At 42.0% G+C, this 12,838-nt stretch overlaps 1 protein-coding gene across 1 annotated transcript in view; it reads left to right on the forward strand.

The window, feature by feature from the left end:
• CCNB3 (cyclin B3) overlaps positions 1 to 12,838 on the forward strand; it is a 104,900-nt gene that overhangs the window by 7,591 nt on the left and 84,471 nt on the right. The window contains exon 3 of the mRNA XM_064278434.1: positions 1,243 to 1,373. Coding sequence (XP_064134504.1) covers positions 1,243 to 1,373 — 131 coding nt within the window. The remainder of the gene's footprint in view (positions 1 to 1,242; positions 1,374 to 12,838) is intronic.

The following is a 12,838-nucleotide window of genomic DNA, read 5'->3' on the forward strand; positions in this document are numbered from 1 at the left end:
CATGGGGATGGTGCAGGACCAGGCAGCGTTTCATTCCATTGTGCATGGGGTTGCCATGAGTCGGGGGCTGATTTGGCCGCTAACAACAACAACAACATATACATACACATATGTGTACTTAAACATGCATATACACATACATATGCCTATAAGAAATCATACGTTTGCACAACTCCAATCCCAACACATAGGGTTCTTTCTTAAATTTCCTAATCCATATTTTGTAGGTTCCTTCTTCCACAGTGAGAACTCTGGTTCCCAAGAACATCAACACGTTTACTCAGTACTGTAACACATCTAAAGTAGTTTCAAAATTGCTTTGCTGATACCATAAAATAAACAAATCTACTGAAAAGAGTTCAAGATTTATTTGCAGTATCTCCCTTACTCTCACCACACACATGTGCGCACGCGCACATACACGCGCACACACACGCACACACACGCCATGATTGTGGATGTATAGCTTGAGGGTATATAGTCAAATACTGTGTTTATAAATTAGTTGGGTTACTCAGTCTGTCCTTCCTTTTCTTTAGTATGGTTACGGTATTTATTTGAAATATAATTAGGTTCATTGGTTTCATTTTAAAGATATAATTTTTAAACTTATTTTTACTGACATTATTCACAGTCTCATTATCTCTCCTACTGTTTAATAGAATTAGTCATGAGTATTTTTTATAGTATTTGGTGGAACTCCCCAGAGTACCATGTTAAATAAATAGTACAGTATAACTGACCCTCAATGAGATGAGATCGATGTATCACAGATAGCATTGTTGTATTATAGGTCTACCTTGAAAAGGTTGTAGATCTTGGCATATCTAGACAACAAACCCAGTTATATTGCCCCCCGACCCCCTGCCACCCCTCACTCAAACATCTTACGGGGTCAAAGTGGAATGTGATGTTACCAGGACATCTTTTCAGTTATTTGCCAGCCTGTATGTCTGGCATGGAGGTCAAAACTACATAGTATATCCCTTGGGAGCCCTTAGAGCTGATGTTTAGCTGATATGTACCAGTTCTCCCGTTCTGGTTATTTGCTGCTAGCTTTCATTGTGATTGGTTGGCACCAGTGTCATGCTGGCTGTGAAGTGTTTTAGTTATCATTCCTAGGAACTCCCAAACAAGCTGCCCAGAGTGGGAATATGGTTTAAGATTTTCTTAATATGAGCTACCTATTGGATAATTTGTGGTTCTCTTTATTTCCCTGCCTCTTTCCTCCTTTTTTTGCAGGCTTCTCAAAGTCAACCTGCCCAGCCCAAGAAAGAGGCCAAAAAGGAGTTCACTAATGGTGTTTTCAAGAAAATAAATGGAAGCACACTTGCTCTTGGGTTGGCCAAAAACAATGAGTTGAGTCTAAAAACGTGAGTAAGAGGGGTCTCAGGATGCCATTGTTTTAAATGGTAAAGGAATGTGTCATATTATTGACCTCCTTTTGTCCCCACTGAGAACATGTTTGGTGAGTCACAGTGGTGATTACCATATTAACCCGGAGTGCTGAGGCTCTGGGTGCTGGGGTGGGCCCAACTGTGGTTGCTGAAGAGTTACAGGCTTCTCTCTCTCTTCTTCCATAGAGTGTTGCATATTGGAAGACCCATTGTCATTAGGGAATTTGCCAAAAGACCTTGTGCTCATCTCTTTCTCCGTTTTAGTAATTCCTTCCGTCTGAGCTAGTCTGTGCTTGGGGGTGTTGGGGCAACTTAACTTTTTAGGGGACTCTCAGCAGCTGGCTGCTATCTTGCCAGTCTGCTTTTCCCCTTAGAAGTTTAGAAGGGAGGCTTGTCCCTTGTTACTGGAAAGAAACTACTTTCTCCTTAGGCCAAAAACATTTTTCTTCCAGCTGTTAAAGGGAGCTGTTTTCATATTTTACAAGTAGATATGAGCATTCCCATCTAGGAAAGGAAAAAGAATTTAGCCATAGAAAAACTTTTATCGGAAGAGGAGTTAGAAAATGAGGTGAGACCTTTCTGTGTCCTCCCCTTATTCCAGTAGGAATTACTTCTTCAGGGACTGACCATTCTGCATTTGAAGAGATTAGATAGCCATAGCCAAGCTAAGCATGAGTTCCAAAGGGTAAGATGAAGAGATTGGGGAGCTCCAGAAAATTAACATGTCAGATCCGCAGGATACTTTGCCAATTATCCAACAGAAAGAAATCAAACCAGATAGTATCTAGCCCTACTTGTTTTTCTATTGAAATGGAATTCCTGGAATTTGCATGTATATTTTAACCTTAATTCTCTACATTGTTTTCTTTGGAATATCTTCCATCATTCTGATTTTAGCAGGAGAACCCACATAAAATGCCAAAACCTTTCTTCCCATCATTCAGGATTCACTGGAGTGGGCACTAATAATAGGTCTGGAATTATTTTTTTTTTAATACTGAGAGTTAACACTGAGAGTTCACTATAATCGTACATCACTCTAAGTGGCTTTTTTTTTGTTAACAGCTTTATTGAGATATAATTCACATACCATACAGTTCATTCATTTAAATCATATAGTTCAATGGCTTTTAATGTATTCACAGAGTTGTGCCACCATCACCACAATCAATTTTAGAACATTTTTATCACCCCCCCCCAAAAAAAAACTCTGTACCTTTAGCTATCACCTCTCAATCCTCTCATTCCCCAGTCCTAGATATCCACTAATCTACTTACTGTCTCCGTAGATTTGCCTATTCTGGGCATTTCATATAAATGGAATTGTATAATAATGTGGTCGTTTGTTACTGTCTTCTTTCACACATGGGGTTGCCGTGAGTCGGAATTGATTCAATGGCAACTTTTTTTTTCTTTTCATTCAGCATAATGTTTTCAAGGCGTATCTGTGTTGCAGCGTGTATCAGTACTTCATTCCCTTTTTTTGCTGAATAGTATTCCATTGTATGGATATAACACATCTTGTTTTTCCATTCATCAGTTTGACAGACATTTGACTTGTTTCTACCTTTTGACTACTGTGAATGGTGCTGCTATGAACATTTGTGTACAAGTTTTTGTTTGAACACCTGTTTTTAATTCTTTTGGGTATATACCTAGGAGGAGAATTGCTGGGTCATATGGTAATTCTATGGTAAACTTATTGGGGAATTTTCAAGCTGTTTTCCACAGTGGTTACACCATTTTACATTCCCACCAGCAAAGTATGAGGCTTCCAATCTTTCCACCTTTCTGCTAACACTTGCTGTTTTCTGTTTTTAAAATTATGGTTATTCTAGTAAGTGTGAAGTGGCATCTTGTGTTTTCCTCATTTCATCTTTTTATTTTTCCACTTTTAATATACATAGTGGATTAGTAAAGTAGTAAGTAAGCTCATCATTTTTAAATAAAGACTGATGGTTAAGGTTCTGTGTCAGCTTGGCTGGGCCATGATTCTCAGTGGTTTGGCAGTTATGTAATGATGTAGTTTGGCATTTATGTGATGATATAATCATCCTCCGTTTTGTGATCTGATGTAGTTCATCCCCCATTTTGTAATCTGATATGAGCAGCCAAGCAGTTGAAAAGGAAGTTCCCTTGAAGGTGTGGCCTGCATCCAGTATATATGGATATTCTGCCAAAGCTCACATGCTGTGGATCCTGCATCCCGTTAGTCATCCTCTTACCTGTGGTTCTTGGGATGTGAGCCAGCAGCCTGCCACCTGACCTGCAGATATTGGGATTCACCAGCTCCTGCAGCCCTGTGAGCTAGCAGCCTTCCACCTGACACGCAGATCTTGGGATTCATGACCTCCCACAACTTTGTGAGTCAGGAGAAGCCTCCAGCCTGATGCCTGACCCATGGATTTGGGGCTTGCCAGCCTCCACAACTGTTTGAGCCATTTCCTTGACATAATCTCTAAATATACTTGTATAGATACGTGTTTGTGTTTGTGTAACTGAAAGTAAGTAGGCAGGTTATATTGATAGGGAGCCCTGGTAACACAATGGTTAAGCACTCAGCTGCTAACTGAAAGGTGGGTGGCTTGAACCCACTAGTGGCTCTGCAGGAGCAGAAACCTGAAAATTTGCTTCCATAAAGACCATGGCCCAGGAAACTCCATGGGGCAGTTCTACTTTGTACTGTAGAGCCACTGTGAGTTGAAATTGACTCAACAGCACACAACAGCAGGTTAAATTGGTTAAAAATAAATAAATAAAAAATAATAGTCCCTGTTGCTATGCTAACAGCAGAAAGCATCCCGTAAACTACCATTATCTTTGGGTCCTCTTGAAAGACTGTTGTTGTCAGGTGCCATTGAGTCAGTTCTGACTTACAGCGACCATATGTACAACAGAATTAAATGCTGCCCAGTCCTGCAGCAACATTACAGTTGTTGTTATGTTTGACCCATTGTTGCAGACACTGCATCAATCCATTTCATTAGGGGTCTTCCTCACCCTCTATTTTACCAAGCAAGATGTCCTTCTTCAGAGACTGGTCCCTCCTAATAACACAGTCTCACCATTCTTGCTTCTAGGGATATTATGGCTGTACTTCTTCCAAGACAGGTTTGTTCATTCTTTTGGCAGTCCGTGGTATATTCAATATTCTTTGCCAACACCATAATTTAAGTGCATCTATTCTTCATTCTTATTCATTGTTCAGCATTAAACGAATAATTTCTTTTATAAGGATCAGCACAAAGCTGGTTCCTATGAGGCAGAGGTTAAAGATGTCCTAAATATCTAACTTTTCCAGGCTGTTTACCACTCCATCATCTCTAATATCAACTGCTCCCCCTTGCCCCAGTACTCTCCCTCCTGTCTTTGAGTTCCCTAATTCGCTGCAACGTCTCACAGAACCCATGAACCATGTAAAGGAAATGGCTCATGCGGTCGTGGAGGTTGGCAAGTCCCAAATTCATGAGTCAGGCATAGACTTCTCCCTGGCCCTCAGTCTCTGCCCAAAGGCACTCAGCTTTCTCGCTCTGTAGGCTGGGAAGCCCACTGCGCCATCTCCTGCCAGTCTTTGCCATGGGTCTCCTTCTCTGGTGGTGGTGGGCTCTCTCTGCTCTGGAATTGGCTCTCTTTTAAGGCAAAACTGACCAGTCCCCTTGGTAGGCCACAATTACCCTATCACACAATCACTTCGGTTGGAGTTATAAGACCATGGCTAGAAAGGTCACACACAAAAGTAATTAATTGCACTGCAGACCACCCCCTGGCTTTTCTAGCCATGTTTCTTCCATATTTGGGGGATAATTTCCCCCTCCCAATTATTTTACCATTCCAAAACAGTCGTTAACAATTGTCCTTCAATAGAGCAAAGAGTTCAAAGGGTGAGTTTACTCAGGCACCGGCCATTAAGGTCTGCTGCAGGTTTCGATCTGATCTGGTCAGATTCTCCAAAAGTCATCTCGTCTTCACCCTTTCGGGCCTCTGACAAAATTCAACTGGGAGAAGATTATTCCTTTCTTGAGGTATCAGCATAATGTTAGGATCCTCCCCTGCATAACACATTTATTCATTCCTTTACTTTCAGCTATTATTTCTCCTTCCTTCCTTTTGTCATTTATTTTTACCCAGACTTTTCTACCTTGGTAAGGAACATCAGGTTCAGCTGCTGTGCTAGTGCAGACTGCTGGATGCAAGACCAGTCTAGTAAGTTCTTCCCCTTCAGTCCATTCCCATTCATGTTGGGAAGGGTTACACAGGTACAACACTAGTGGGCTATCTCACCCACTAGGCAATATGGCGGTATACACTGTCAACCCCAATTTTGCCGGATGGGGGGAAGGTACAATCCATCTCATCAGGCCCTTGGGAATTCTGGCATACATATTCAGGGGTATATACAGTCTTTTGCTTAAGGATCACCCCTGCTTCTGGCACCTGCAGCTGCATCCCTGGTTCTGGAACCACAGCATCCAGCAGGAAAAAAAACAATTTTAGGTAATGTGGGGAAGAACTGTACAGTGGCACCATTATCCTCCCTCACCCCCTCTTCCCCAGATCCCCTAGAGAATTGTAAGAATCTGTCCAGTGGTGATCCTCCCTTTGTTCCCCTCACGTTCAGTGTGAGCACACACTCATGAAAGTGTGTGAGCCAGCCTTTTATGCCTTTGTGTTCCCTTGCTTTGGATAACAAATGTTTCAATTGCCCATTCAATTCTCTTTCAAACTATTACCCTGAATATAGTACGAAACATGGTATGCCCATTTAATGTTTCTTGGCCCATTGCTACACCCTGTGGGCTGTAAAGTGTGTTCCTTGATCTGATGAACTATAACTTGGTGGCCCAAATTGGTACAGTATCTTTTGTTCCAATCTGTTAATGGTATTTTTGACATCTGCATTTGTCATGGGATGTGCAAAGCCCAGTCCAGAGTATCTATTCCTTTGAGGACCCATTTATAGCCACCTGGTACCACTAGCATCACTGGTCCAGTATAATCAACTTGCCAGCTATGTGCAGGGCCTTCCTCCTGGAGAATCTGCCTCATAGCTATCTGCAGCCTCTGCCTTTCTTGCTGGTGGACAGAGCAGTCCTTGTTGGCATTTTGTGCCTCAGGGGATGCAAGGATTCAGCCTGTCTCTGCATTGCTTCAGCACCCTCATGTCTGCTCATTTCATGGATTCAATTGGCCACCTCAGGTGAGGATACGAACAGGTCCATTTGCTGATTTCAATCACCGTCCAATCCAGGAAGATTTTCCTGATGGGCATCAACATGTCCTACTCTCATGTGCCCTCCAAGTTCCCAGAGTGCTTTCCATACGTTCATGCCCCACACGGGTGTCCCCTTAATAGTCCAATTTTCCATTGCCCATTTGCCTGACCATATAGCCAGGCCATTGGCCAATGCCCATGAATCAGTAAAAATCCAAACATATGGACTCTCACCATTGCACAGTTTTTCCATCACAGCTAGGAAAACAGCATGCAGTTCAGCTCATTGAGCTGACCTGTTTACCTTCTTCAATTAGAGTCTTTCCATCTGCTAGTCTTAACACAGCAGGTTTCCACATCACATGTTGTCCATGTACCCTGGAACTACCATCTGTGAATCAAGCAACCTTCTTCTGGTCAGGAGAAAGTTGTTCATAGGGCACTGTCCATGTAGCAGTGGGCTCTGGCAGCTTCTCAGGTGGTTCCAGGGTAGAACCTATGGGAAGAGAGACTACCTGCTTGTGAATACGGTGGGTGTCTCACTGCATTCCCCTAGTAGCTTGTTCTTGTATGAAGCATTTCCATTTTATTATGGAACTATTTTGGGCACTGCCTTCCTTATTAGAATGTTTCTCTGACATCACCCAAGACATTATAGGTATTTCAGGTCTCATGATGATTTTATGTCCTTCTGTCATTGAGGCAGTCTTAATCAACGCCCAATAACAGGTGAGTAATTGCCTTTCAAATGGTGTGTCTCATGCTACAGCATCTGGAAACTTTCTAGTCCAAAAATTCCGGTGGTCACTGTAGGGCAGCATTCTCAGGTTTTTGCCATAAGCTCCAGTCTGCATAAGCATGTGTGGTAGACACATCCAAAATCATGTCCGAATGTGGGTCGTAAGGGCCTAAAGGCAGGGAAAGTGAAACTGCTTTTTGTAATTCAGACATAGCCTGCCCTTGCTATGGCCCCCATTCAAATGCAGATTTCCTCTGAGTGGTTTTATGGATGGGGGCCAGCAATATCCCCAGATGTAGAATATGTGTTCTACAAAATCCAAAAAAAACAGCCAAACACTGGGCCTCCTGCTTAGTCTTGGGGGTAGGTAGTGACAACAACTTATCCTTAGCTGCATGGTGGCTCCTGCTCAAGTTATTTCCCAAGGATTTCACCATTTGGAAGGGATACTGGACTTATTAACTAGTCTCTGTTGGTCATGTGGGCTTAGCACAGTATTCAAATCAGCCCTAGTCTGTTCTTCAGTGCTTGATATTAACATAATATCGTCAATGTAATATATCATTGTACTAGAGATCCGCACCAAGTCCAAGTCTCTTCTAATCAAACTGACAGTAAACTGGTGAATTCAGGTAACCCTGTGGCAATATACTGAAAGTAAGCTGAGCTCCTTCCCATGTGAAAGCAAGCTGCGGCTGGAGAGAAAGATCAATCACTGAGTTCCAGCCTCCTTTAACCTGCTATATTTTCTCCACTATTGATACAATGTCTGGAACAGCTGAAGCCACAGGTGGCACTACTTTATTTAGGCCTCCATAGTCTACTCTCAGCCCCCATGACCCATCTGCCTTTTTCATGGGCCATACAGGGCCTTTATACAGAGAATGTTTTGGCACTGATACTCCAGCCTTTAGCATGTCTTTAATCAAGGCAGTAATCTCTTTTTGTCCACCAGGTATCCTATAATGTTTCAAATTAACAACCTGAATGGGCGTTACAAGACCATGGCTAGAAAGGCCACACAACAAAAATAATTAATCTGCATCTCAAGCATTCACATGCATATGAGGAAATTGAAAATACCATGGCTTGGGTCAGGTGCAACTTAGTTCTCCAAGTGATATCTTTGTTTTTCAGTACTTCAGAGAGGTGTTTTGCAAATTTTGCAATTTTGAAGATTTGGCCAATGTGATATGTTCTTTGATTTCTTTTTCTTTTTTAATATGTAGTTTCATTTATTATCGTTGTTGTGAAATGCATAGCAAGACATATACCAATTCAAGTTTCTACGTAAACCATTTAGTGACATTGATTATATTCTTCGAGTTGTGTAACAATTCTCACCCACCTTTTCTGAGTTGTCTCTCCTGCATTAACATAAATTCACTGCCTCCTAAGATTCGTATCTAATCTTTTGAGTTGCTCTTGTCAATTTGACCCCATATAGATAGTTGTTGGAAGAGTATGATGCTCAGGGCAGACATTTTTTACGAATTAACCTAAACTATTACTTGTTTTTTTTTTTTTATTACTTGATTTATTTTTTTAAATTTTTATCGTGCTTTTTTTTTAAGTAAAAGTTTACAAACCAAGTCAGTCTCTCATACAAGAACTCATATACACCTCGCTACATACTCCCAATTTCTCTCCGCCTAATGAGACAGCCCACTCCCTCACTCTCTCTTTTTGTGTCCATTTATCCAGCTTCTAACCCCCTCCACCCTCTCATCTCCCCTCCAGGCAGGAGATGCCAACATAGTCTCAAGTGTCCACCTGATCCAAGAAGCTCACTCCTCACCAGCATTCCTCTCCAACCCATTGTCCAGTCCAATCCATGTCTGAAGAGTTGACTTTGGGAATGGTTCCTGTTCTGGGCCAACCGAAGGTCCGGGGGCCATTACCACCGGGGTCCTTCTAGTCTCAGTCAGACCATTGAGTCTGATCTTTTTACAAGAATTTGGGGTCTGCATCCCACTGCTCTCCTGCTCCCTCAGGGGTTCTCTGTTGTGTTCCCTGTCAGGGAAGTCATCAGTTGTAGCTGGGCACCATCTAGTTCTTCTGGTCTCAGGCTGATGTATTCTCTGGTTACATGGCCATTTCTGTCTCTGAGCTTGTAATTACCTCGTGTCCTTGGTGTTCTTCATTCTCCTTTGGTCCAGGTGGTTTGAGATGAATTGATGGGTCTTAGATGGCCTCTTGCTAGCATTTAAGATTTTATTATGCCAGTTGACTTAGATGTCCCCTGAAACCACAGTCCCCAAACCCCGTCCCTGCTACGCTGGCCTTCGAAGCATTCAGTTTATTCAGGAAACTTCTTTGCTTTTGATTTAGTCCAGTTGTGCTGACCTCGCCTGTATTGTGTATTATCTTTCCCATCACCTAAAGTAGTTCTTATCTACTATCTAATTAGTGGGTACCCCTCTCCCACCCTCCGTCCCTCCCGCCTGTCATAACCATCAAAGAATATTTTCTTCTCTGTTTAAACTATTTCTCATGTTGTTATAATAGTGGTCATATGCACCATTTGTCCTTTTGCAACTGACTAATTTCACTCAGCATAATGCTTTCCAGATTCCTCCATGTTATGAAATGTTTCACAGACTTATCACTGTTCTTTATCGATGCGTAGTATTCCATTGTGTGAATATACCATAATTTATCCATTCATCCATTGACGGGCACCTTGGTTGCTTCCATCTTTTTGCTATTGTAAACAATGCTGCAATGAACATGGGTGTGCATACATCTGTTCATGTAAAGGCTCTTATTTCTCTAGGGTATATTCCAAGGAGTGGGATTGCTGGATCGTATGGTAGTTCTATTTCTAGCCTTTTAAGGAAGCGCCAAGTCTATTTCCAAAGTGGTTGTACCATTTTACATTTTCACCAGCAATATGTAAGTGTTCCAGTCTCCCCACAGCCTCTCCAACATTTATTACTTTGTGTTTTTTTTGGATTAATGCCAGCCTTGTTGGCATGAGATGAAATCTCATTGTAGTTTTGATTTGCATTTCTCTAATGGCTAATGATCGTGAGCATTTCCTCATGTATCTGTTAGCTACCTGAATGTCTTCTTTAGTGAAGTGTCTGTTCATATCTTTTGCCCATTTTTTAATTGGGTTGTTTGTCTTTTTGTACTTGAGGTTTTGGAGTATCATGTAGATTTTAGAGATCAGGCGCTGATCGGAAATGTCATAGTGTACATGGTATACAAGTCTCTGTTTGAGTCTTTGGTTTCTAGTCTTTTGGGTATATACCTACCTAGGAGTGGAATTGCTGCATTAAATGGTAGTTCTATTTTTAGTTTTTTGAGGAACCGCCACACTGTTTTCTGTACCATCTTGCATTCCCATAAGCAGTGGGTAAAGGTTCCAATTTCCCCACATCCTTGCCAAATTAGTTTTCTGTTTTTTTTTTTTAAGTCTTAGCCATCCTAGTGGGAGTGATATGGTATCTCATTGTGGTTTTGATTTGCAAGTCCTCAGTGACTAATTATGTTAAGTATCTTTCATGTGCTTATTGGTCTTTTGTATATTTGGAGAAATGTCTATTCAGATCCTTTATTGATTTTTAAAATTCGGTTATTGGTCTTTTTGTTATTGAGTTATAAGTGTTCTTTCTATATTCTTGATAAAGGTTTCTGGTTGGATATATGATTTGTAAATATTTTCATTCATTCTCTGTATTGTCCTTTAATTTTCTTCTTTTTTTTATTGAACTTTACATGAAGGTTTACAGAACAAACTAGTTTCTCATCAAGCAGTACACACATTGTTGTATGACATTGGTTAACAACCCCACGACATGTCAACACTCTCCTCTTCTCAAGCCTGGGTTCCCTATTACTGGCCGTCATGTTCCCTACTACCTTCCAGTCCCTGCTCCACAGCTGGTGCGCCCCTTTGGACTTGTTTTATTTCATGCGACTGTTCAGTCTTTGACTGAAGGGTAAACCTCAGGAGTGGCCTCATTCCTGAGCTGAAAGGGTACCTGGGGGTCATACTCTCAGGGTTTCTCCAGTCTCTGTCAGGTCAGCAACCCTGGTCTTTCTTTTTGAGTTACAATTTTGTTCTACGTTTTCTCCAGCTCTGTCCAGGACCCTCTGTTGTGATCCCTGTCAGAACAGTCATTGGTGATAGCCGGGCACCATCTAGTTGTACAGGACTCAGTCTGGTAGATGTGGTCCGTTAGTCTTTTGGACTAATCTTTCCCTTATGTTTTTAGTTTTCTTCATTCTTCCTCACTCCCAAAGGGGTGAGATGAGTGGAGTATCCTAGATGGCCACTCACAGGCTTTTAAGACCCCAGAAGCTATTCGCCAAAGTAGAATGTAGAACATATTCTTTATAAACTCTGTTATGCCAGTTGAGGTAGATATTCCCTGAGACCATAGTCCCCACAGGCCTCAGCCCCCCAATTCAGTCCCTCAGGGAGTTTGGATGTGTCTATGGAGGTACCGTGGCCTTGCCTTGTACAGGTTGTGCTGGCTTCCCCAGCATTGTGTACTGTCTTACCCTTCACGAAAGTAATTTATCTATTGTCTATTAAGTGTTTTTCCACCACCACCCGTCCCCTCCCTCATAACCATCAAATATTGTTTCTTTTTGCGTGTAAACTTTTAATGAGTTTTTATAGTAGTGATCTCATACAATATTTGCCCTTTTGTGATTGACATATTTCACTCAGCATAATGTACTCCAGATGCATCCATGTTATGAGATGCTTCACAGATTCATCGTTGTTCTTTAGTGTTGTGTAATACTCCATTGTGTGTATGTACCACAGTTTGTTTATCCATTCATCTGTTGATGGCCACCTAGGCTGTTTCCATCTTTTATACTTTTTTAAAAATAATTTTTATTGTGCTTTAAGTGAAAGTTTACAAATCAAGTCAGTCTCTCACACAAAAACCCATATACACCTTGCTACACACTCCCAATTACTCTCCCCCTAATGAGACAGCCTGCTCTCTCCCTCCACTCTCTCTTTTTGTGTCCTTCTCGCCAGCTTCTAACCCCCTCCACCCTCTCATCTCCCCTCCAGGCAGGAGATGCCAACATAGTCTCAAGTGTCCACCTGATCCAAGAAGCTCACTTATCACCAGCATCCCTCTCCAACCCATTCTCCAGTCCAATCCATGTCTGAAGAGGTGGCTTCGGGAATGGTTCCTGTCCTGGGTCAACAGAAGGTCTGGGGGCCATGACCACCGGGGTCCTTCCAGTCTCAGTCAGACCATTAATTCTGCTCTTATGAGAATTTGGGGTCTGCATCCCTCTGCTCTCCTGCTCCCTCAGGGTTTCTCTGTTGTGTTCTCGATCAGGGCAGTCATTGGTTGTAGCTGGGCACCATCTAGTTCTTCTGGTCTCAGGATGATGTAGTCACTGGTTCATGTGACCCTTTCTGTCTCTTGGGCTCGTAATCACCTTGTGTCCTTGGTGTTCTCATTCTCCTTTGATCCAGGTGGGTTGAGACCAATTGATGCATCTTAGATG

Source organism: Loxodonta africana, chromosome X, assembly GCF_030014295.1.
Source record: "Loxodonta africana isolate mLoxAfr1 chromosome X, mLoxAfr1.hap2, whole genome shotgun sequence".
Taxonomy (NCBI): domain Eukaryota; kingdom Metazoa; phylum Chordata; class Mammalia; order Proboscidea; family Elephantidae; genus Loxodonta; species Loxodonta africana.